Source organism: Strongylocentrotus purpuratus, unplaced genomic scaffold (genome assembly GCF_000002235.5).
Source record: "Strongylocentrotus purpuratus isolate Spur 01 unplaced genomic scaffold, Spur_5.0 spur5_scaffold_9, whole genome shotgun sequence".
In the NCBI taxonomy this organism is placed as follows: domain Eukaryota; kingdom Metazoa; phylum Echinodermata; class Echinoidea; order Camarodonta; family Strongylocentrotidae; genus Strongylocentrotus; species Strongylocentrotus purpuratus.
Genome location: NW_022145615.1, coordinates 20,486,848 through 20,510,143, shown reverse-complemented (window position 1 = coordinate 20,510,143; position 23,296 = coordinate 20,486,848). Strand labels below are relative to the sequence as shown.

The following is a 23,296-nucleotide window of genomic DNA, read 5'->3' as shown; positions in this document are numbered from 1 at the left end:
ATCACATGTGACGTAATGAAGAAGGCTTAAAGAAAGAGAGGGATGGAGAAAGAAGTAACTAATAACAAACTAAACTTGTGATAGGATTCATAATCGTTGTGACATCATTAAACTCGTACGATCGTCTATGATTTGGAGCCGATTTGCCTTTTACGACCGACTAGAAATCTAAAATTCACTAAAATATCGATTGCTAATATTCGTTTCATTATTCAGAACCACAATCAGGAAGATGATCTTTGTTAAAATAACTGCGATTTCTTTGAAAATCGAACGGGAAAAAGAATTGTATAATCTAGGGGTTGGGGGGGGGGGGCTTAAGATACGAAAACGAGCATCTCTGATATCAGCCAATACGTTAATTTCAAGCAATGAAGGTATATTAAGAGGCAAAGAGGAAAACATATATGCAAGGATGCGAGGCCATTGACTACGAATTACAATTACAAAGCGCAACGTCTCATTACTGTGCTCTTGTTTTTTCATCCTATTCGCCTTCTATTTCTTTCTATTCTTTTCGAGTTTCTGTTCTGTTCTTTATTTAGTGATGGGTATAAATAGAATGATTTAACATTAATCGGAAGGTGAGCAAAAGTCCAAATAAGTCGAAACTACTTCTCCCCAAGGCACTGAAATGATCATGTTCAATATTATAAAATCCTGTTGTTGTGAAATCGAGAGATAGAAACCATGGTCCCTCACACTGTTCCTCTCTGCGTGCATACTCTTTCGAGTCAAGAATGAAGAATTCTTATTATTTCGGGTTATCATAATATGTTTTTGCTTATGTTTAAAATTAGAAGCAAAACAAGAACACAACGAATAGAAGGATCACCATGCTGGGCTAGCCTAGGGAGCCTCGCACTTTATGTTCTCAATGGTATTCCATAGAAAATTATACATGACACTTTCAAATACATAACGCACACTGATGCGTCAAAACTTTATCCCTGAAAGACGGCCACACTAATCTACCTCTTCGTTTCTCGTTCCCTTCCGATACAGATTTTGAAGGCGCAGGGACCGTACGCGGTCTTCTTCTTCCTCACAACCGTCATGTTCGGCGCGTTTTACCTCATCAATCTTATGCTGGCCGTTGTCTCCATGGCTTATACAGAGGAAATGGAGAACCAAGGAAAGGTAAGGGAAATCTTTCTCCATTTCGACAGCGAATTGGAACTAAATATATGTTTGAAAATTAGTAGGCCTCTTGTGGTATTGGACAATGTATGAAGATGTCTTCTTGCACGCATACACACCCTCGCACGCCTACGCACACAATATAGTGAAACAATTTGAACTTGTTTTCTTTCAAGAATTTCATAGGCCTGATTGGCTAATGCGTATGAGACAAATGAGGGGGATGGGGCGGCTGAAGGGGGGGGGGGGGCTTGGGGCGCAGCCTCCCGAACTTTTTTAACTCGCCAAATATTGATTTGCGGTCACTTTGTGAGATTCATTATTTAAAAAAAATAAAATGTCTTAGGAGATTATTATATTATTAGTATGAAATTATGAAAAATTCGGCAATTAACTGTAACATTCATGTATTTTATTCCCTCTTTTTCTTTGGAGCCATCGAATAAAATGGTGACATAAAGTTCCTTAACATTACAATACATTATAGTAAAGCAATATAGAAAGTAACTGTTGCATATGACTTGATGTAAGATGATATATTCTTTTACACCAAGTACGTTTGGCTAGCGATTTATTTTACATCATTGAGTGGAGTTTTCAAATGTCCTAGTATTGATCGTGATCAATGTTTTTGCTCAACTTACAGGAGAAGGCCAAGAAGATGAAGCAGAAGAAAGACAACGTCATGCACCTAGACGCAAAGAAACTGCAAAAGCTGGCAGCAAAGAAGAAGAAAAAGAAACAGAAGAAGCAAGCGGAGCAGGACGGACAAGAGGAGAGCCAGCAAGGAAGCCAGGTCCCGATGCTGACCAACGGCAAGGAGAACGCCGGGTATACAGGGGAGGGCGCTGCTCCTGGAACCGCAGAGACCAATCGACAGGATGATTCTATCAGTGATGTTGGGTCAAAGATATCCGGGGTAAGTGTTTGATGAATGCGATGGCGTGCCTCTTGCGCGTGTGTGCGTGTGTGCGTGTGTGCGTGTGTGTGTGTGTTTTTTTTTTGGGGGGTGGGGGTGGGGGTGGTTGGGGGCCTCAGCTAAATAGCGGAGGGGGACACGAGACATTAATCATGATCTACCATTGCGAGAATTTAGATGAAGTTTGATCAAACCATTCATGTGCCTCAGTTGAAAAGCGGAGGGGGGGGGGGGGGGGAGGGGGACACGAGAGAGACATCAATTATTTGCGAGAATTCAGATGGAATTTTATCAAACTTTTCTTGAGAAATTGTGCAGACAAAAGTGTTCAGAAATTAACAATTAAAAAGCTGCAGTCAATCTCTAAAGAAAAACAAAATGGAGAAAACTATAAAGGGATGACGATGAGGATGCCAAATTAAAGGAAAAGATACAAACCTCGCCACACCCTCTCCCCATCTGATCGATATCATAGATTAATATTTCAGACGTCCTCCATTTAGTAGTTTCAATTCCCCTTCAATAGCTGGACCTACTCTGCGTCACTGGTCTTTTGAGGTTGACAGTGATCGATACTTTGACCTTGTGGTCCTGACCTTGCGATTGGGGCCTGGACCCGGATGAGGTCTTGGAGGTATATTGAAGTGAAAGCGAAGTGAAGGTCTCGACCGATTTCTGCGGTCACTGGTGTCTGGGAAGCAAGTCTCGAAGACGTCACTGGGCAGAGGTGTAGCCAAACCATTTTGAATGCAGGGGAGGGGGAAGATGGGTGGGGGGGGGGGGGGGGGGGGGTTGTCGCCGAAATATTATTTTTACCCATCTTGGTAGGTTAACAATGTAGGTGATTATAAACGCAAGGGGACAGAAATCCGTCGTTATGAAGAATATTGGTGAAAGGAAATTAGAAAACGGTGTCTTTCACGTTATAAATAGGCAGCTTTATGTTCCTAACCAGCCATTGTAAAGCTGCTGACGAATCAGAATGACTTCTCAAGAAGTTGATAAATGTGGCAGTATCTGGGTAGCGTACCAAAATGCGTGCATGCTTAGAATAATAAAATGATATTACTTCGAAAATCCAGTAAAGTGGTTTATTTTTGCATAGTCTGCGAACTGGGGTATCCCCAATTGTTAAAATATATGACTCTCGATGACCAAATTATAAACCATTTATTAATAATATAATGATAAATAATGCATTTTAGGATGCTGACTTTCAGTTGTATTTTTAATTTGTGAAGATTTCTTTAGGTAGTTTTATAAGACAACTTAAACGATATTTTTTTCATTTATTGATTTTCCTCTTGAAGAAATTTGCAATGAAAGCTCTTCTTTCAACATATAATGTGAGTGATTATTTCTGCCAAATTTATCTGATATCATATTTAATCTGGTTTTTATTAAACGAGGACAGTTTTGGTAGAACTACTCAAATTGTAACTCCAATCAGAAAATATTAAGCGTGTATAACCTTTACTTATGGTGGTAGTTATTTACTTATGGTTACTTATGGGAAGAAACTAATTATCATCTACTAACATGGCTAAAACGAATTAACGTGTATTTCAGAAAAGGATAACCAAATAACATGCCTAAACTATCACAAAATATAATGAAAAAATAAATGCTTCGGATGGATTTGTTTAAAGAGAACCAATGTGATATTTGATGTCTAATATTATTCACCTCCCCTCTTGCAATCTCCTGTTAATTCCATCATTTAAACAAAATAATACTGACTGAAATGATTAATATTTGTATCATCATTGCGGACCCATCTCTACTCTGAGATTTATGAAAATAAAAAAAATCTACATGTATGTATACTTCCATATTTATGAATAACTTCTGTCTTTCTTAATTGATTCTGTCTATAAATATATTCGTGATAATACATAATTCGTCCGACGATCCGTCCATTTGAAAATTTCAAACACTAGGTATAACATCGATTTTTGAAAACTCCAGAGCAATAAAAGAATTCTCGAATAACTTTCAGAGATCCATCACAATTTGAAGAAAAAAATGTATTATCAGTGGATGATTTCAGAAAATTGTGTGCTCTGCACAAAATCAGAAGATATATTTCGCCCTTTTTTTTAGGGGGGGGGGGGGGAGGGGAAATATCATTGATATGTATATATTTGATATTAGTATACTTACATTATATATCATATATGATTGTCTTGTTATATTATTTTTGCAATTTAAATGATATTAATAGTCTAACATTATACAATTTTAATATTATCAATGGTATTCAGTTGTTAATATCATTTTTTTTACTTTTTGCAATATAAGTAACATCAATATCTAAAAAAATATGATTAAAGGTTTGTTTTGGGCCAACATCCATGATTTTTTGATAATCACGGACAAAGAAGCGTTGAAGTCATTTGAAGGGATATAAGGAGATAAACTGAGACGGTAAGAGATTAAATAATGGCTTGCTTGCTCATGCCTTCCCTGCGGGGACGGGATCCATCGATACTGCATGGCCATTCTATTGTATCTAAATAATAGGTGAAGTAATCAACAATACTCTCGCTCCGACGTGGAGGGTGAAAATCTTTCAAAGGGAGAAAATGGAACGACGATGCTTTACAATAGAACATTCCATGGGGACGGCACTTGTGTTTTCATCCATTGCCAGACGCCATTCAAATAATACACCTTCTCTACAATAACCTTTATCTATTTTGAGCTTTGACTAAACGATGGTTTCTATGGTCGTTGTCGTCGTACAGAAACCGATCGGAGCGGGCGCTGTCGATGCTGACCAAGACACGGAGATGAACGACGGCATGACAGATATAAACGATGCCATGACAGAGAATATTGACAGTGTCTCAGGTATAGGGAGCAAGAACGATTCTGATAGTCAAGCCAAGCAATCAACCGCCGGTGGTGATGATGACGATGAAGAAGCGAGTAAGTATCTGATCTAGAAGAAAAAAATGAAAGAAGGAAAAAATCGTACAAACCAGTCAAAATTACAAAACAATCTGCTGTTATAACACAGCAAATCAAACTCATCTTTTTTTTACTTTTGTAGTTTAGCAATGAGACTGTAATCTTTTATTATTTATTGTTTAGGCACTTTGAAAATACTAGTCAGTTGGCACAATCTAAAAAGAAAATCCTATTTACAAATAGTCAAACGGAATGTTGTATTTGTTTGGGAATAATTTTCCTCGTTTTGTTGTAAAAACTTGGGAGAAAATAAATTGAAGACAAAAGGCGTTTAGAAATGAAGGATACGATAAAGCCCAGGAAGCACACAATGTTCTCACGGCGTTCGTAAAAAGTCCTGTCATGTGAATTTATGCTTACGTCTCAAGAGAATTTTCTGTTCCCCGGGAGATTTAAAAAAAAAATCAACAATGCCAACCTCTTTTCTTTTTTCTACTTTCAGTCCCTTTCAACGAAGACGACCCCGATAACCTGAAGAACTACCCCTGTTGCGACTACAACTGCTGCTGCGGTTGCTGCAGGCGGAACTTCATCTGTACCTTCCCTCACTATCGACGCTGGCGGAAGGTGCAGTACATAGCCAGCTGGGTGGTCTTAGACCCCCTGATGGATCTTTTCATCACCCTCTGCATCCTCGGTAACACCGCCTTCCTCATGATGGACCACGAGGAGATCTCCGACAGCCTCGCCTACATCTCCGAGGAGGGCAACAAGGTATAGAGGATGGATGGCAGGAATCTTATCTTTAACGTAGCTAGAAGAGAGTGAGAGAGGGAGAGAGAGAGAGAGAGGGAGAGAGAGAGAGATAGAGAGAGAGAGAGAAAGAGAGAAAGAGAGAGATAGAGAGGGAGAGAGAGGGTGGGGGAGAGATATATCAACCTGTGTATCCTCCTTGGCAGTTTATTCTTCTTGCAGTATGTTGATAAACGACATACTGTATACATATTATTCCCAGTCTCTAGCTTGGGAGGAAAATGAATACTTTAGACGACATGGAGGGTGAGAGAGAGAAATAGAGTGAGAGAGAGGGAGAGAAAGAGATGACCGGAGATGGGTAGAGATTGAGTGAGCGAGAAGGAGAGGACGAACGGAGAGATGGATGAAAAGAAAAATGACAGATGGTGAAAAGTTTAATCTGCTTTTGATTTGTCGTAATTTTAGATAAATCATCAATCTGATAATCATTAGTTTATCTAAACCTATTTTTTTTTCTTCTATTACAGGTTTTTACCTACATATTTACGATTGAGTGCGTACTGAAACTCATAGCTCTGGATAAGAAATTCTTCAAGAATCCTTGGAATGTTTTTGACCTGTTTGTCGTCTGCGTGAGTCTTCTCGAGTTTGGTCTGGCAAATGTCGAAGGTCTGTCCGTCCTTAGAAGTTTTCGATTGGTAAGTCAAACTGGAGAAAAAAATAGTCCAACAAAATTTGACTCTTGTTTAGATAAATTTCAACCCTTTCTTTTACTGTTGTTACGACTGCTGCTACTTCTACTACCATGACTAATAAAACCACTAGCTGCAACTACTTTCTCTCTTACAACAACAACAACATCAACGACAACGACAACGACAACGACAATGACAGCGACAACTACTGCTACTACAACAACTACTACTACTAATATTACTACTGCAACTACTAATACTGTTGCTGCGGCTGCTGCTGCTACTACTTATACTACTAATACTTTTAATACTTGTAGTAGTATTACATGTACTATTTCACCCTTCCTCGTTTTACTACCACCTTTACTATTATAATGTGACTCGGTCTTTTATTCTATTTATACACGTTATTTTGGAAAACGCATGAAGTAACATTTTTCGCGATTATCTACAGAATTTCCTTTCAAAAGCATTTTGTTTTTGCATGTTTTCTTCTTTGATGTACATTCCACCTGGCGTCCCCCTAATGTTAACAAGCCAATATTTACCCTTGTTTTCCATACAGCTTCGAGTTCTTAAACTCGCCCAATCCTGGACCACCATGCGGACCCTCCTCTCTATCATCGCATCGGCCATCACGGCCATCGGCAACGTGATGATCGTCCTTCTCATCGTCATGTTCATCTTCGCCGTCATCGGCATGCAGATCCTCGGCGGCAGTTACACACCGGAGAACTTTGGCGTGGCAACCTTTGAGGAGATCCCTCCCTGGACCTTCCAGGACTTCCAGCATTCCATCATGCTGATCTTTCGAATCCTCTGCGGAGAGTGGATCGAGCCTCTCTACGACTGCATGAACGTGGGCAACAAACCCTTCTGCGTCATCCTCTTCATCGCCACGCTCATCGTCGGAAATATCATGGTAATCCTCATCAAAAACTTGTACAGTCATACCTGCTTTAGCGACCACCTGTCTTCAAAGACCACATTTGTGTTTCCCTCGAAAACGGTTCCTCATTGAAACATGTACTAAAGGAACCTTTCTACAATGACCACCTGTCTACTGTGACCACTTTTTGTGTTTCCCTTGGGTAGTCGCTATAGACAGGTTCGACTGTACCTTTAATGACTCAGTCACACCACCGAAACCAAAACCAGACCGAAACAAAATTACATTACCTCAGACGGTCTAATTTCTTTGAGATCATCGGTCGGTTTTGAATCGGCATTGTTGTGAGGTATTCACCGAGGAGACCAACACAAAACCGAAAACAGACCGATAAAAAAACATTACATCACACTATATGGACAAGAGGTATTAAGGCGGTGTGTCGGAGGCATAGTCGTCTTTAGGATACTTGCGAAGATTTACTATTATCTTTAGCAGTTGCTTACTAATATTATCTAACGAACTGTCCATGATCATCAGCAAAATTCATTTTGTATGTTTGGAATGAACATTCTTTTAGCTTTCAAATGGCCGTGCTTGGATCTTATTCTGCTAAGAATAATAGGACATCAGTAGGCCAATTAAGCTTGTGAATATTTGAAGAGGCTTGATTGAGCAATCAACCGTATCATATAATATCTTTGCAAAGGATTTTTTTTAAATTCATTTAATAAATAACGGAAATGAACTGAATTGATTTCAGTTATTTATTTGAACACGGTAACTCTCTCAGCCTAAACGGCTGTTTTTCAGAAAGTCCGTGTTAACTGAATTAAATTTTGTTTATATTGTAAACAAGAACATCGTCATGACTGATAGCATGAATTCAATTTTCCCCTTGCAGATGTTGAATCTCTTTCTGGCCTTGCTGCTCAACTCGTTCGCTTCGGACTCCCTCCAGAACAAGAAAGCAGCCTCTGAATCCAAGCTCATCCTGGCCTTCCGAAAGATTGGTCGCTTCCTGAAGTGCCTGGTACGGCCTTGCCTCTGCTGCAAGAAGTACAAGAACAAGAACAAGATCGGCGACAGCGTCGAGAACCTAAAGGCCCTTGCGAATGGGAATGGAACGACGAAGAAGAACGGCGTGATCCCGATCGAGAACGGTCACGGAGGCAAGGCCACCATCCACGAGTTCATCGTGGTCGAAGATGTGGGCAATAACGAAGATAAGATCTCGACCATCGATATTGACAACGGTTCGCAAACAGGTAGGTTTAATACTGACATCGTTGTCTGAAATATGTGAAATAGTTTGTAAAAAAGTTCCAATGATATTTCCCGGTATCGATTAAGGCGTCCTAACTTTAAATCGGGTTTAAATCGCAGACCAACATTTGAGTAAATACTTTGTCTACTTGTATACGTATACTAACATTAAAAAGGATGAGCCTTGGTCTAGATTAATCCGCTTTGGGAGAATAGGCCTAGCTGCCATCGATTGAACTGAATCATCAGCAACAAAACTCGTATTCATACTGGGACATCGCATAATAAAACAACCTAGAAATTCTAGATATGCATACATAAATATATATATAGATATATACATGGCTATGATTCCATAACAACCTCTAAAACCTTATCGCTAGCTTTCTTGAGGCTGTCTAGGACCTAGGTATTTATTTCCTAACAACGTTTCTTGCGATTTAAATAATTATATTGATAGTTGACGATCAAATCGAGTCTAAACATATACAACGGATAATATGAACAACGCTTACAAAAACGGGCTGGGTCACAACGCGCCAGACCATTTCTGTAAACATGTCAAATTTGACAACTAATAATATATATATATATATTTTGTTGTTGCTTTGTTTCAGTTATTCGACATAGAAACCAACTAACAACGAACGGTTATCACCTTCATCCAGCGCTAGCTTCATCTAATGGGAATCTTCCAGTCATGTATACCAATGGAGGCAGCTACCACGGCAGCGCAGTCAGCCTCAGATCGGTAGGTCTCCAAACAAAATCAAACTTTTGTTTTCAACTAGAGTGACTGTTTAAAACACAGTGACAAGGATGTAATTGCACAATTTTCTGTGTATACAATTTGGATGGTGTTAGACTTGACAGGTTGCAGATCCTAATTCACTATGGCATACTGAAGGAGAGAACGAGAGATAGAGGGGGTGGCGGATGAAACTAAAGATGGCACAGGGTGTGTGGACAAGCCCTTGGCAGAACCCCTGAGAGAGATTTGTCAAATTATATGAGGCTATTCTTTCTCCTAACCTTCCATAGGCGGATCCAGGATTCTGTGGTTAGGGGGAGGGGGGTATAACATTTCTTTGGAAAAAATGACAAGCAAGCAAAATAAAAGGAGAGAAAGATCACCACATTGCAGATGTTATTTTGGGTAGTCAGAATTATTTGCAGATGGGCAGTAGATTGAATCGGTTTTGCCTGGGGCATATGCTACCTTGAGCTGCCTCAATGAACGAACTCTGCATCTGTCAGAGTGCAATATTTTCATTGTGAAAGCTTGTACTTCAGGTATGACCCTACATGAATCGAATAGCGCATTATCAAACTTATCGTTGATATTGTCTATTCACGTAAACTTTGTATTTTACTGGTCATGTTTTTTTTTCTTCATTTTTCTCCAGCTTCCGAACCGTCCACACGTGGCATTCGTCACCCCTGCTCCTGTTCCAGCCATCCTACCTCCACCCAGAGTTACCCCATCTCTCCGTCTTGACCCTGCCGACGCGAGAGAGAACGACTCCCTGGCCGACGACGCCGGCAACTGCCCTCTCGTCATCAGGACCAACGCCGAGACGGGCGAGTTCGAACCTCCCCGCTCGGTAGCTGCCACCCCCATCGCCGGCCGATCAGTGAGCCACGCGAGTCTGCACAGTATCGCTAGCAGGCGAGACACGGCTGTTATTGTCCAAACAACTGCCACTATGGAGGAACCCATCCTGGAGGACCCGGTCAAAGACTGCCTGCCGAGGTTGTGCGCGAGCTTTTACGCCAAAAAGTGTTCCTGCATCCCGTGTTGCCTGGACGCTAACGAGAGCAACTGGGCCTACCGGTGGAGGAGGTACCGGGAAATCATGTTCACCGTGTGTGAACATAAGGTCTTTGAAACTTTTATCATCGTCGTCATCTTTGGAAGCAGTTTCACCCTAGTAAGATATTGCACTTTGATTATTTATATTCTCATTTATCTGATCATGCTACTCAATCTTCTAATGATCTATCATCATCTTCTTCTTCTATTTCTTCTCCTTCAACTTCTTCGTTTTTTCTTTTTGGTATTCTTCTATATTTCTTCATCTAAGACATCTATCCATATTTTCTTCTTTTGCTTCTCCTCCTTTACGTTCCATTCGTCTTCTTCTTCTTCCTCTTGTTTTTCTGTTATCTACTTAGTCGTTTAATGACCTGCGTGACCCTTGACCTGTTATGTTGTCGTTGCTTTCAATAGCTACCTAAATTTTGGTTCTAATTTCATCTGCTCATTCAGATTTTCGAGGATATCTACCTAGATCTTCATCCGAGACGCCAGGAGATCCTCAAAATTCTCAACTACGTATTCTTTGGCATATTCGTCGTGGAAATGTTGATCAAATGGAGTGGATACGGTTTCGTGAAATACTTCACAAGTTTCTGGTGCTGGCTAGACTTTTGCATTGTTCTTGTAAGTACAAATCTGTATTACGGATAATTTAGCTACAGCAGCAGGTGCTGAATTATTCATTCTGATTTCCCTTAACTCCAAGCGGTCGACGAGAATCTTATAAAGCCAGTCTTGAGTTTGGGCAATGACGGAGAATACATCCTCACAAAAGCAAAACTATTTTTTATAGAAATATTATGATAGCTGTGTAATGAGGAACAAAGGTGAAAAGATCTTGCAAGTTTTTTTCGACACAGGTGCGAATTTGATTTCCACCAAATTTCATTAGTTTGCCGATATTTTGCTAGTCTAAACAACCCGTCTGCTTCATGATAAAAACATCTGAATTATGTTGGACCAGTTCTTTTGAAATGGAATGCAATTACCTGAACTCGAGTAAATTTGTTGTCATTTGTAGGAAGAGGCGATGATATCAATTATATTGATTCTTTTTCAAAATAAATTATATGAAAAATTATGCAATCAAACCGAATTTCTTCTTCTCTAGGTCGGTCTACTGAGTCTCCTGGGAGATGTCATCGGGTTGACGAACTTCGCAGCATTCCGGGCCCTCAGGACCCTACGAGCGCTCAGACCACTGCGGGCCATCTCCCGATGGGAAGGCATGAAGGTTCGTATCAGATCCCCCCTGGGGGTGGGGGGGGGGGGGGTGGTACTCAGATGAATTGGTTTTGACGGGGGGGGGGGGTGCCGCTGAAGTCTTAAAACCCCTACCTATTTTTAAGGGTCATTAAAGCCCATTATTTCGAAATTTTCCGGAATTTGTTTAACATTTTGAAAAAAAACGGACCCATGTTTAGGGGTATTTTTTTAAATCAAAAATGGAATCCATGATTAGGGATTTTTTGTGAAAAAGTTACCCATTAGAGCGGCAAACCCCTAATATGTCTTAATATGTGAGTACCTCCCCCGGATCAGATCTCTCTATCTATCAGCAGTAATCATTAAGGTGTTTTTTATTCCGTAAATTGAGAGAGACCATTTGACATGAATGCAAACTAAAATACGCCTTGTGGTGTAACATTAAATTGTTATGTAACAAATTGTTCGACAGGTACTGCAAAAAAAAAGATCGTCCTCTATTCATACAAAATGTATATAACTTTGCATCATCAAAGACTCTTGTTTGTATTCATCGCTGAAATTCCTAACCCACTAATGGCGTAACCCCCAAAGGTCATAATGATGACGACGTTGATGAAGACAGTGGTGATGGCGCTGTTTATGGTGATTATGGTACTGAGGATGACTATGATGATGATAGTGTGGTGGTGATGACGGGTGATGACGATGAATACAATGATGATGAAACAATCGATGATTATCCTCTCCCTCTTTTCCGTAGATCGTGGTCAATGCCGTGGTCCACGCCATTCCGTCGATCGCCAACGTCCTGCTCGTCTGTGCCATGATCTGGCTCATCTTCTCCATCATGGGCGTCCTCTTCTTCAAGGGTGTCTTCGACCGATGCGTCGATGAGTTCGGCGATCGACTTCTCCACACCATCGTCAACAACAAGTCCGAGTGTCTGGAGAAAAACTACTCCTGGGAGACGCCGCCGATCAACTTCAATAACGTTGGTCTAGGTTATGTGGCGCTCTTTCAAGTGGTGAGTACGAGGGTTTAGATCGAGGATTCTGTAAAAGGGAGGAGGGAGGGGGATACCGATTTATACCTGACAAGCAAAGTATTATGTATACACAGCGAATGTCAGATTGAATTTGAATGGGGGACAAGGCCCGTAGATGACCAATGAGAGGCCGCGTTTGCAAGGGACGAACAGGATTTTCAGAGAAGCATCATTTGAGGAAAATTTGTTTTAAACGGAGTAAAAAACATTATTAATCTGAACAAAAATGCTCCACTGATGGCCTGTATTGTAGCGTTTGTGGAAATGATGAGTAGAATGATTAGAAATAAACAGGTATTACTGAATATGGTCATTTTTTAATTACCCCCTTTCTCCTGTTTTTCATCTCTCTCTCTCTCTCTCTCTCTCTCTCTCTTTCTTTCTCTCTCTCTACTCAGACGACGTTCGAGGGTTGGATGGAGGCTATGGCAGCCGCCGTAGATTCGAGGGGATCACGTGAGGTATGTTTATATATTTCATATTATTTGATAACTCGTATGAGGCTATAAAAATGCACAAATGTACTTGTACATAGTTTTCTCAAACTTACGAAAGAAATACTGCTACATTAATTTCCGTAATGGCTCTACGACGAGCAATGTCTTGATATTTTGTTTCTGTCATTAGTCACAAAACACTTTTTCATAAATTAGAGTAACCATTCAAAATAATGAGATAAATATCTTTAAAAATGCAAAATACGATCATGGCCCGAACTGTTCATCCCTTAAAAGATTGGTATGCATGCATACGATATACATAAGATATACCAGAGTTAACCTGAAATTTCCAACTAAAATAATGAGAATGGGCTTCATAAAATGGGCTTCTTTTGTCATGTATAAAATTTGCAATGATATGTTTGTTATAGTTTTGTCCAACTGCAAAAGAAAGAGAAAATCAAACAGAAATAAATAAATCAAATCAAATCAAATCGGAATCAGTATAAGTGACCTTTATAATTGAAAACATTCTTTAACATTTGTTATTCTTATGTCTGATCTTTTACAGGAGAACTTGCAGCCTATCAAGGACAATCGGTTCTATTACTACGTCTACTTTGTGATTCTGATTGTCTTCGGATCCTTCTTTCTCCTCAATCTCTTCATCGGAGTCATCATTGATAACTTCAACGCCCTCAAACGCAAGGTATGCAATTAGATAAGTTAACCCAGGGGCGTCATGGTCTTAACCAGGGGGTGGTTCACAAAGACTAAGATCGACTTTAGGTTAAACTTAACTATGGCAGGCCGTTCGTACCACTGTTTGCCCTCCCCATTTACTGGCATCGGACTCTCAAGGACCGTACATTATTGATGGTCACAAATCTACAGAATTTACATTTTTGATAATTCATTATTGAAGGAAAAAAATATTATCTAAAGATCATAATGGTGAGAACAGACAGGCATGAACGGCCTGTCGATCTTAGTCTTTTTGAAACACCCCCTGATATTGTGTTTCAAAGGGAGGGGGGGGGGGTAGAAAAGGCGGTTATATACGGGGAGGTACAAATGCTCGAAAAACACGAGAATCCACAATGTTCGCGGTACCTGGGTGTCTTGATCTGCCTTTTGGTCAGTTTCAATATGGCGTTACAACGGGACGAACGTAAGCGTGGATACACATCGTTATATCTGTTGACTATTTTTTACGAAATTTATTCATTTTCTCTTGCAGTACGAAGGGGATAGCTCAATGGATATGCTTCTTAGCACCAGTCAGAAGCAATATTATCAGACTATGAGACGAATGGGAGTCAAGAAACCTACTAAGCAGATCAAACAGCCAACGGTAAGACTATTGTTCTTTTTAAAGGTTGTAGGTGAAAGGTGGAATCGGGGTCACTTGAGGTCATATTGGTGTCATTAGAGGTCATGGGTGAACAGACTTTGTATTTGGGTTTTTCTACACAGTGTGATGGGTTTTGATGTGACCTGATGAAGTGGTGATTGGGTATAAATGTATCATTACTCTTCTTCAGTCATGGTAGGTCATAGGTCATAATGTCATAGGTCATTTTGGAGTCATTGTTTGAGGCCGTACAAAACTTTGCTTTCGTCGTGTCACATATTGGTATAACGGGTGTTTTGTGAGGAAAAGGGTTTAACCCTATTTTAATTGGACTTTTGGGGAGAAAAGTTTTACTTGGGGAGGGGGGTGGGGTGGCAAATGACTACTTCCTCACCCTCCTGAGATCGTCCATGGAAGGTCTGATCACATGGAAATTCAAGTAAAGCTGCGTATTTTTTATTTTTCTACTTTTTAATGTATTGTAATTTATGCAGATTAGATGCCAATTTACACATTTAGTGCTATGAAAACTTAAGGTCAATGTGTTCCAGTGTGTTTCAATGTGTAACAACTATGCTGCATTGGTAATCTTACAAGCTGTTCCAATACCTTATTAGTTTATTATGAGATGCATACGAACGTTTTCCCGTGATTTCGTGTGATTTACTGTATTTTCCCGTGTTTTTGATCGTGTATTTGTCTTTGCTTTATGCTACCTTTTGATTGTGCATTTCCGATATACAGGCAGGAGTAAGTATATTTGCAATGTAGAACTTTGTCACGAATGTTGTGCCTTTGTGGATTATTTTGCACATTTTCCCCACGTCAATTTCTTTCCTATGATTTTACAACATTTTCGATGTCTTAGTTTTTTTGAATTTCGAAAAAATGAAATTCGATCGTTTTTTTCTGTCTGTTGAACGTTATCTTAGTCACGGGCCCACTATTCCGAGTTTTGTTGGAGTAGTAACTTGTCAATTTATTACAATAACTTTAAATGTATATTACACAGTTCCTAAACAAATAACAAACATAACAAAATTAAAAGAACTAAAAAAGGTAATTACTCAAAGCGCTGAATGAAGGCTTAAGATGAAGATTATAACATTTTTACTTTGTGCATGCATGTCAATGAATTCCAAGATTTTATGATTTATTCCTGTCGAATGCTGCTTATCAATTCGCCCTTAATAATTTTTCGAATCATATTTGGCGCCTGAAAGAATTTACTTCTCTTTCTTACTTACACTTGATAATGAGCTTAATGACTCACAATAATTCCAATGAGGATTTAAATTGATAATGCACTTATAGATAGATACATTTGATTTTGAAGTTTTAATATTTAAGTTCTATTGTTCTTGTTGTCGCACTAACGTCGTACTTTAGTCATTCCGCCGAGCCGACGCTAAACCGTTTCCATATTGATCTATTTTTGGTCATTTGGGGGTAATGTCATATTTTAGTCGGTCAATTGCGGTCTGGGGTCGGTCTCGACGGTGTGAATAAAGTATTAACGAGTACTTCACATTGAATACCAAATACATCTTAATAAAACTATAACAACAGCAACAATCATACAAAACACTTTGTATTGTACTTTTATAGTTTTATAGAAAAAAATATTGAAATAGGGTTTCGTGCTGAAGTACAACTAGACTAAATCCACATCGTATTTGTACCTGTTTTTATAATTCAAGTATCTATAACTCAGTTCCAATAATTTATTTAAGTTACTCAAATGATTTCATTTGATTTGCTAAGAACAAATTGTCATTGATTTATGTAAGTTGTTTTAAAGCGTATCTGCCATAGTTTACAGGAGGGATTAGACAGCCCTGCAAGGTCACTGGACAGGTGGTTATCTCATCAACTCAGCTCTCAGTTAACATAAGAAAAAGAGGATCATGGGGTACCAATGGTCACCGATTAGGCATGGTTTGTTATATAGAGGGCGCAAGTAGCTACAAGTAGTGCAGTGGGCCTTTAAGAAACAGGGCCCAGATCAGGTTCATCTAAAGTCCAATTCACTCCAAATCATTCTAATTCTAATTCACTACTTGCAATTCTTTGATTGCTCATTATGTTTCGCTACTGGAACCCGATTATAATACCCCTTTGACTCTTCATCTCTCTCTGCAGAACAAGATCCAGAATTTCTTCTACCGCTTGACCACGAGCAACAAGTTCGAGCTCGTCATCGTGACCGTCATCGTGATGAACATGATTTTGATGATGATTGACCATTACGGGATGTCTCAGGAGCTCACCGACATCACTGCCAAGTTCAACATCGTCTTCACGTCGATCTTCGTCTGCGAGGCCGTCCTCAAGCTCATCGGTTACAGCTGGTATTACTTCAAGATTCCTTGGAATGTCTTTGACATTATTGTGGTGATCTTCTCCGTGCTCGGTGAGTTTGCGTCAAGGACAGACCCAGGAGGGCAAGGGGGGAATGGGGGATGGGGGGGGGGGGGGGAGAAAAGCGCACAATCCCAACATTTTCTCACAACTCAAAAGGGAAACAAAAATAAAAGCAAAGAACGTTTTCATCCTTTGAGGGGCCAATCTCTGACAATAAATAAAGTTGTGAGATTTGTTACCGGTGCCGTTGGGTTGAAGCTATGAAAGGATGTTACAAGAACATAATTAAAGGGAAGGGGCTCGTTTTTCTTAAGGTATGCCACATTAGTATATAAAAGGCACTATATAAAGTGCACTAAACAGTTTAAGCTCTACCCTGTAATCTAGATTGCGTCTCTTAACATTTTAAGGAATTATTGTTTAGTATTTGGCTTCACCTGTGCAAGGAAGGCAAAAGGCGAACGGAATCTCTGTAAACCTTGGGTCTCTCCTCCCGATTGAATGATTTTTTGCTCATTAACCTTTGACTCGGAGCCCTAAAACATAATATTTCTTAACCATTTAATTGCAGGACTGGATACGTGTCCTCCTGTTTTAATGGCTACGCCTCTGCTTTCAGATCACATCAACTGAGCATGATTTTCTATTCATTTTCTTCTTTGCAGGTATCGTGTTAGATGACGTCTTAAACAGCGTCTTCATCAATCCCACACTGTTGAGAGTCTTGAGGTTGTTCAGGATCGGTCGAGTCCTCCGCCTCGTGAAGCAGGCTAAAGGCATTCGGAAGCTCCTCTTCGCCCTTGTCATATCTTTGCCAGCCCTTCTTAACATCGGCATCCTTCTCCTTCTCGTCATCTTCGTCTTCTCCATCATCGGCATGTCGCAGTTCGGGCACATCAAGCTCGACGGCGCTTTGGATAAAACCACCAATTTCCAGACATGGGTGAACAGCGCGTTGCTGCTCTTTCGCCTGTCCACCTCGGCTGGGTGGAATGATGTCTTAGACCCGATGATGATTCAGGAGCCAGACTGTGACCCTAATTTCGAAGGGCTCCCTAACGGAAACTGCGGTGGGTTCTACATACCCATATTTTTCTCCACAGTATATCTAGTTATTACATTCCTTGTGGTGATCAATACGTACATTGCAGTCATCCTGGAAAATTTCAGTCAAGCCCACGCTCAAGAGGAAGTGGGAATTACTGAAGACGATTTTGGTATGTTCTACCAAATTTGGGAGAAGTACGACCCCTCTGCGTCGCAGTTTATAAAGTATGAACAACTAAGTGAGTTTTGTGACGCTTTGGAGCTGCCCTTACGCCTCGCCAGACCAAACCGAATAAAGATTGCGGCGTTAGATATGCCTATATATGATGGTTTCAGATTACATTGTCTAGATGTCCTGTTTGCGTTGACGAAACGGGTGTTAGCCGATGTGGAGGAGTCGGAGGATTTCACTGAACTCCAGAAACAGATGGCGGAGAAGTTCGCCGAGAGCTTCCCCGACCGCGAGCAGAACCAACCAACAACGACGACAATGAAAATCAATAAAATGAGCCAAGCGGCGAAGATCGTGCAGCGAGCGTACCGGTTCTTCAGGTTGCGACGAGAAATCAGCAAGGCGGCTTCAGCCAACCGGGCCAGTCAGGCCAGCGCCGCCAATTCGCGGAGGAATTCAGTGACACACGAACCAGCGAGGCTCAACCTGGACGTAAGCCATGGCAGCTCGCTAGGGCCTGCTATGGAACTTCCGGGACAGCTGGGTTTGTCCAGGAGTGCCACGCCTATGATTCCCGAGGAGAACTTGGATAACTCTGCCACGCACAATAAAGCAGAGAAATATCAGTTGGAGGAGCAAGGTAGTGAGATCCAGACCATTGATGCATCCGTTGATATTGTCGGGAGCCAAAATACAAATGAAGATAGCACAACACAAGTATGACAGCACTGATGAGGGCGCTGTCGTGTCATGTAGGTAAGAGAGGACTAATGAACACTGTAATATCCTCACGGACACATATCCGCTAGTCATCTTACATTTTGGTCATGCCAGCTGATTATGAATGCAGAAAACAAAGTGCTTTATTTTTTCAGAAACAGGAAAAGAGTGGTTTATAAATGTTTTTCTGTCTTGACTCATATCATGATATCTGGACAGGACAAACAATAGATTGTAGTCTTTTTTTTTAAATGATGATTTTTTTTTCTCCCCTGATAATTTAATGCCAAAGTGCCTCTAATTTCATATGATCGATATACATTTCTGTTAAATCTAGATCATTAGAGGTTTTTAGAATTTCTCTTGGGCAGGGACGCCGCCAGAAGGAGATAGTTAAGAGTAAGACACCCGCATTCAAAATGTTACTGTCGGCAAATTTTGAACTGTTCGAAACTGTTGGCAAATTGAAAAGAACATGATGACCTTTTCTGTTTTGTTGTTGGACAATTAACAAATCGGCAAGCTTATTCCGACACCTCCAATGAAATTGGTCTATTGCCCCCCCCCCCCATTCCTGGACCAGCAGACCAAAACATTGTCATAGCAAGCTTTAAGTATGCTAGTTGCATAGATTTGAAATAATAATAAAATATTTATGAGCGAAAATGGTTTAGAGCTTAACGCGGCATGAACAGAATTATATAATGTTTAGATTAACCGCAATGAATTGAAGATTTGTTAACAATTATTTTGAGATGATAATGAAAGAGTGATTTTGAGGAGGGAATAATGAAGAAATTTGAAAGCTTAAGGAAATGTAATTCCAAATTAAACATTTAAAATCATGATTCTTGATACCCATGATAAAGGGTTTAAAAGAGTCAGAAACAGTTAATTACCAAAATGCAAGTCAGTGTCTGCGTCACTACAAGTTTGCTCCATATCAAGCGCGGGGGGGGGGGGTGTAATAGAGAAAACTTTGAATGAACTATTATCATGTCGACAGACACCAATTGGACGAAATGACAAGTTATTAAATCTATATTTTCATTTTAAATTACATTTCATGCGAGCCGACTTTGAATGTAAGAAAAGAATTATGATATTGTGCAATAAGTTATCATATGAAAACTGTTTACATTCTTGCAAAAATTCCGAAAGCTCTTTTTTTCGAAAGTCAACAGTATCAAATAATCATTCATTGATACTATTCACCAGTGCCTTATTTTGAATGTATTTAAAGTAGTGTACTTTTACCTTTTTATTTCGAACACAATGTAGCAGATGAATAGTATAATATTTTGTTTTAATCGTTAGTACGTTAATACTTAATTCATTGTTTTGATGAAGGCTGATTGTTTTACCGTTGCACTTAGTTGATTCATGAATAACCACGGTTTCATCTGATCGATTTGTATTAAGAAAAAGACCTTGCGTCTTCTTTTGAAAGCTATATATTGTTTCCTTTTCAAGTTCATAGTTCATTGCCAGGTTTTGTACATTTTTGATATTTTTAAAGATTTTTAGGATCTGCTTTTGAAATGCAAGTTGAGAAGTGGACTAAAGATATGATAGTCTCTGTCATAAATAAGAGAACTATGCAAAATATAATATGTCTATTTCACGAAATAATAATTATGCTCAATGGCGCGAACTTATTTATGACGGTTTTCCACGCATGGACTGGAGACCGTTTCACATTTTTTTGTTCATTTTTGAAATGTAATGTCAATGCTGACGACGATGTCGATGACGGCTACGACGATAATTGAGAATGCTGCCACATTCACATTAGTCGTGCATAGATTTGTATATTATATGTAGGAACGAGAAAAGTATTTTGTGTTTATTTGAGAACAAGAAGAGTTTATGTTTTCGTATGGATGCTAATAAATTTACATGATAATTTGTACAAAAATAAATTGATTCTTGTTTTTGTTTTGTTAATTACTCCGAATTCTTACATTGTAGCCAACTACCGTGCGTGAATAATGATTGTTGTGATGATGATGATGATGATGAAAACAACAACAATAATGATAATTATAAGAAGAAGACGAAGAAGAAGTAGGAGGAGGAGGAGGAGGCGGAGGAGGAAGAGGAAGATGAGAAAAAGAAGAAGAACAAGAAGGAGAAGAAGAAAAGGAGGACGTGTAATGATAATGATGATGATGAGAATAATAATAATGATTTTAATAAAACAGCGGAGGGCCACTTTAAATTAGGTCAGTTCATGTGTGTAGCTTGACGACAATTATTCATGGTAACCAATGATTTTGGTAAATATTCGATGAAAGAAAGCTGTACAATTTTCAGTTCATTTTAAATTACTTCGTATGCAAAGAGCCTATTTACAATGTTACTATATGAATGTGCATTAGCTTTATGAAGCTACTTCGGATGAGAGGTAAAGAATGCAGATTCTATTGAGAAATATGTGGAGTCGAATAAGTAGCAAAATCGAAAGACGGCATATTAGACAGTAGGTGAAGTGGACAAAGAGTGGGGGTGAGGGAGACATGGAGAGAGAGAGAGAGAGAGAGAAAGAGAGAGAGAGAGAGATAAGAGAGGTAGAGAGAGAAAGAGAGAGAGAAGAGAAGAGAGAAGAGAAGAGAATGAGGGAGAGAGAGAGAGAGAGAGAGAGGGATAAGGGAGAGGAGAGATAAACCGGTCCGTTACACATAATGAACACAATTAATTAGACGCTCTGTTTCTAGTTTTACCCTTCCGCCACCCCAAAAATTGTATATTCATTTTGTAATGTGTGAAGGCCTAATGATGGAAACAGGACTACATCGTACACGTTCGTACGGAATGGTTGTTTACTCACCCATGCAGCGCTGTTGCTAGGAAGGTATACATACATGATTGATTAGTATGCAATTAGTGCAAATTAAAGCATTTATATTATCAAGTAAGGATATCGGGGAAGGGAAGGGGTTGTGGATATGATGAATATCATATTAGTCCTCCATAAAGGAATGACCCCTCTGTCATATATTTGGGGTGGGGGGAATTATTTTTGTTATCTTGTCTGTTGAAACAAAAATCAAGTTGTCCGGCACTACGTCACAGTGACATTAGTGATTCTGCCAATTTGATTTGGCCATACCTTTGCCAAATTACAACTTTAACAAATTCATGACTTTCTGTGTTTCGGATTTCATTATAGCTCTCACAAGTCTGTTTTTTCTGATTTTCCTGCTTTCTTTTAGAGTAGTTGTCCATTAAGGTTGCATTTTCCTACATTGTCTACTTTTACAATCGGCACTTATTTAGTGGCATGTTAATAAATATGTCATTCATTCTTTACCAATGTAGCCCTAACATTTTTCAAAGATAGTGAAAATACTGCTGTCAAAGCATGAGGTCTACTCCAACGTATATTTGCATCCATTAAGAAGACTATTCACATTAACACGCCATCCGACTCTCGAAAGCAATTTCGAGGTGTCATGGCAAAGTGGTTCAGTGGAGGTGTCGTGGTATAGATGTCTATTCACTTGACTCTCAATTCAAGGGTTGAGGGTTCGAATCTCAGCCCGGCGCTAACGTTCTGTGACATGATATTAATCGACATTTTCCACGCTTTACCGAGATGTAAATGGGTACCTGGCAATTGTTGGGTATTAAAGGGGGTGTATCATGGCAAATACTGGTTAACGCCGTCTACGTCTTCTTTTGGACAACTGCACGTAAACGAATGGACTTGATTAACTGGGTCAGTGCGCGCTAAACTGGGTCAGTGCGCGCTAGCGTTGGCGAAACAGACCGAAGTTCTCCTCACGCTTCGGTTTCGCATGTGTTGTACGCACGCGAATGCTGCGGTCGCGTCGTCCGTAGTCGTATTATACCAGATTGACCCCGGATAGCGTTATTTTCTTCTGCGGCACAGATTGGGGCTTTAGAAAAAAAAGAGGTCTTGATTTAACCCTAACCCTAACCTTAAACCCTAACTCTAAACTTTCCCATATGCTCAACACGCACCTAACCCCAATCTGTGCCGTAGACAAAATAACGCCCCCGGGTAGGGCCATTGGAAAGACACATAGTCTCGTCAAGACACACTCCCTTTAATAATCGCGAGGCACTCATGAAGAACAGCACTTTTGATGATGAGGCTTCCCTGGATATAAAACAAAATGGTAACTGTTATGATTTAAAGAATAAAAAGTGGCGATGTGGGGATACCGGATCGTCGCCTGACCCTCATGAGTGCCGTTATGTACGTGGGTAAGTCCTGCCTTTTTTTTTTTTTTTTTTTTTTTTTTTTTGGGGGGGGGGGGGGGGCGGGAATGCGTTTTGCCCCCACTTTTTTGGTTGGGGGGGGGGCGACCACCCCCTGCCCCCCGGCCTCCCCCCACCCGCGGCGCACAGAACGGTGGAACGGTGCTTCGCGCAATCTTTTGGTTATCTGTGCGTAGTAAATTTTACATCAGTGTGAAAGCGGAGGCAACCGGTCGTAAAGCTGATGCAAGAAAAGTGCTAGAGATGGCGGGCGCACCTAGTTGAAATCCAAAAATTGACATAGGTTATTTTGATGACGAT

The 23,296-nt window shown here is 40.0% G+C and overlaps 1 protein-coding gene across 3 annotated transcripts in view; it reads left to right on the top strand.

Annotated features, from left to right (window-relative positions):
* Positions 1-20,670, top strand: part of LOC588616 (sodium channel protein type 4 subunit alpha B) — a 34,288-nt gene extending 13,618 nt beyond the window's left edge. The window contains exons 11-29 of one of the 3 annotated variants that reach the window (XM_030977453.1): positions 1,006-1,140; positions 1,787-2,059; positions 3,370-3,405; positions 4,807-4,990; positions 5,475-5,746; positions 6,256-6,426; positions 6,989-7,345; positions 8,217-8,580; positions 9,196-9,329; positions 9,985-10,509; positions 10,848-11,021; positions 11,509-11,631; positions 12,367-12,630; positions 13,050-13,112; positions 13,663-13,800; positions 14,332-14,445; positions 15,190-15,195; positions 16,588-16,858; positions 17,475-20,670. In XM_030977453.1, the coding sequence (XP_030833313.1) occupies positions 1,006-1,140; positions 1,787-2,059; positions 3,370-3,405; positions 4,807-4,990; positions 5,475-5,746; positions 6,256-6,426; positions 6,989-7,345; positions 8,217-8,580; positions 9,196-9,329; positions 9,985-10,509; positions 10,848-11,021; positions 11,509-11,631; positions 12,367-12,630; positions 13,050-13,112; positions 13,663-13,800; positions 14,332-14,445; positions 15,190-15,195; positions 16,588-16,858; positions 17,475-18,751 (4,881 nt within the window). In that variant the 3' untranslated portion in view covers positions 18,752-20,670. The remainder of the gene's footprint in view (positions 1-1,005; positions 1,141-1,786; positions 2,060-3,369; positions 3,406-4,806; positions 4,991-5,474; positions 5,747-6,255; positions 6,427-6,988; positions 7,346-8,216; positions 8,581-9,195; positions 9,330-9,984; positions 10,510-10,847; positions 11,022-11,508; positions 11,632-12,366; positions 12,631-13,049; positions 13,113-13,662; positions 13,801-14,331; positions 14,446-15,189; positions 15,196-16,587; positions 16,859-17,474) is intronic. The other 2 variants (XM_030977454.1, XM_030977455.1) reach the window with 2 other exon arrangements.
* The last annotated feature ends 2,626 nt before the right edge of the window (positions 20,671-23,296 follow it).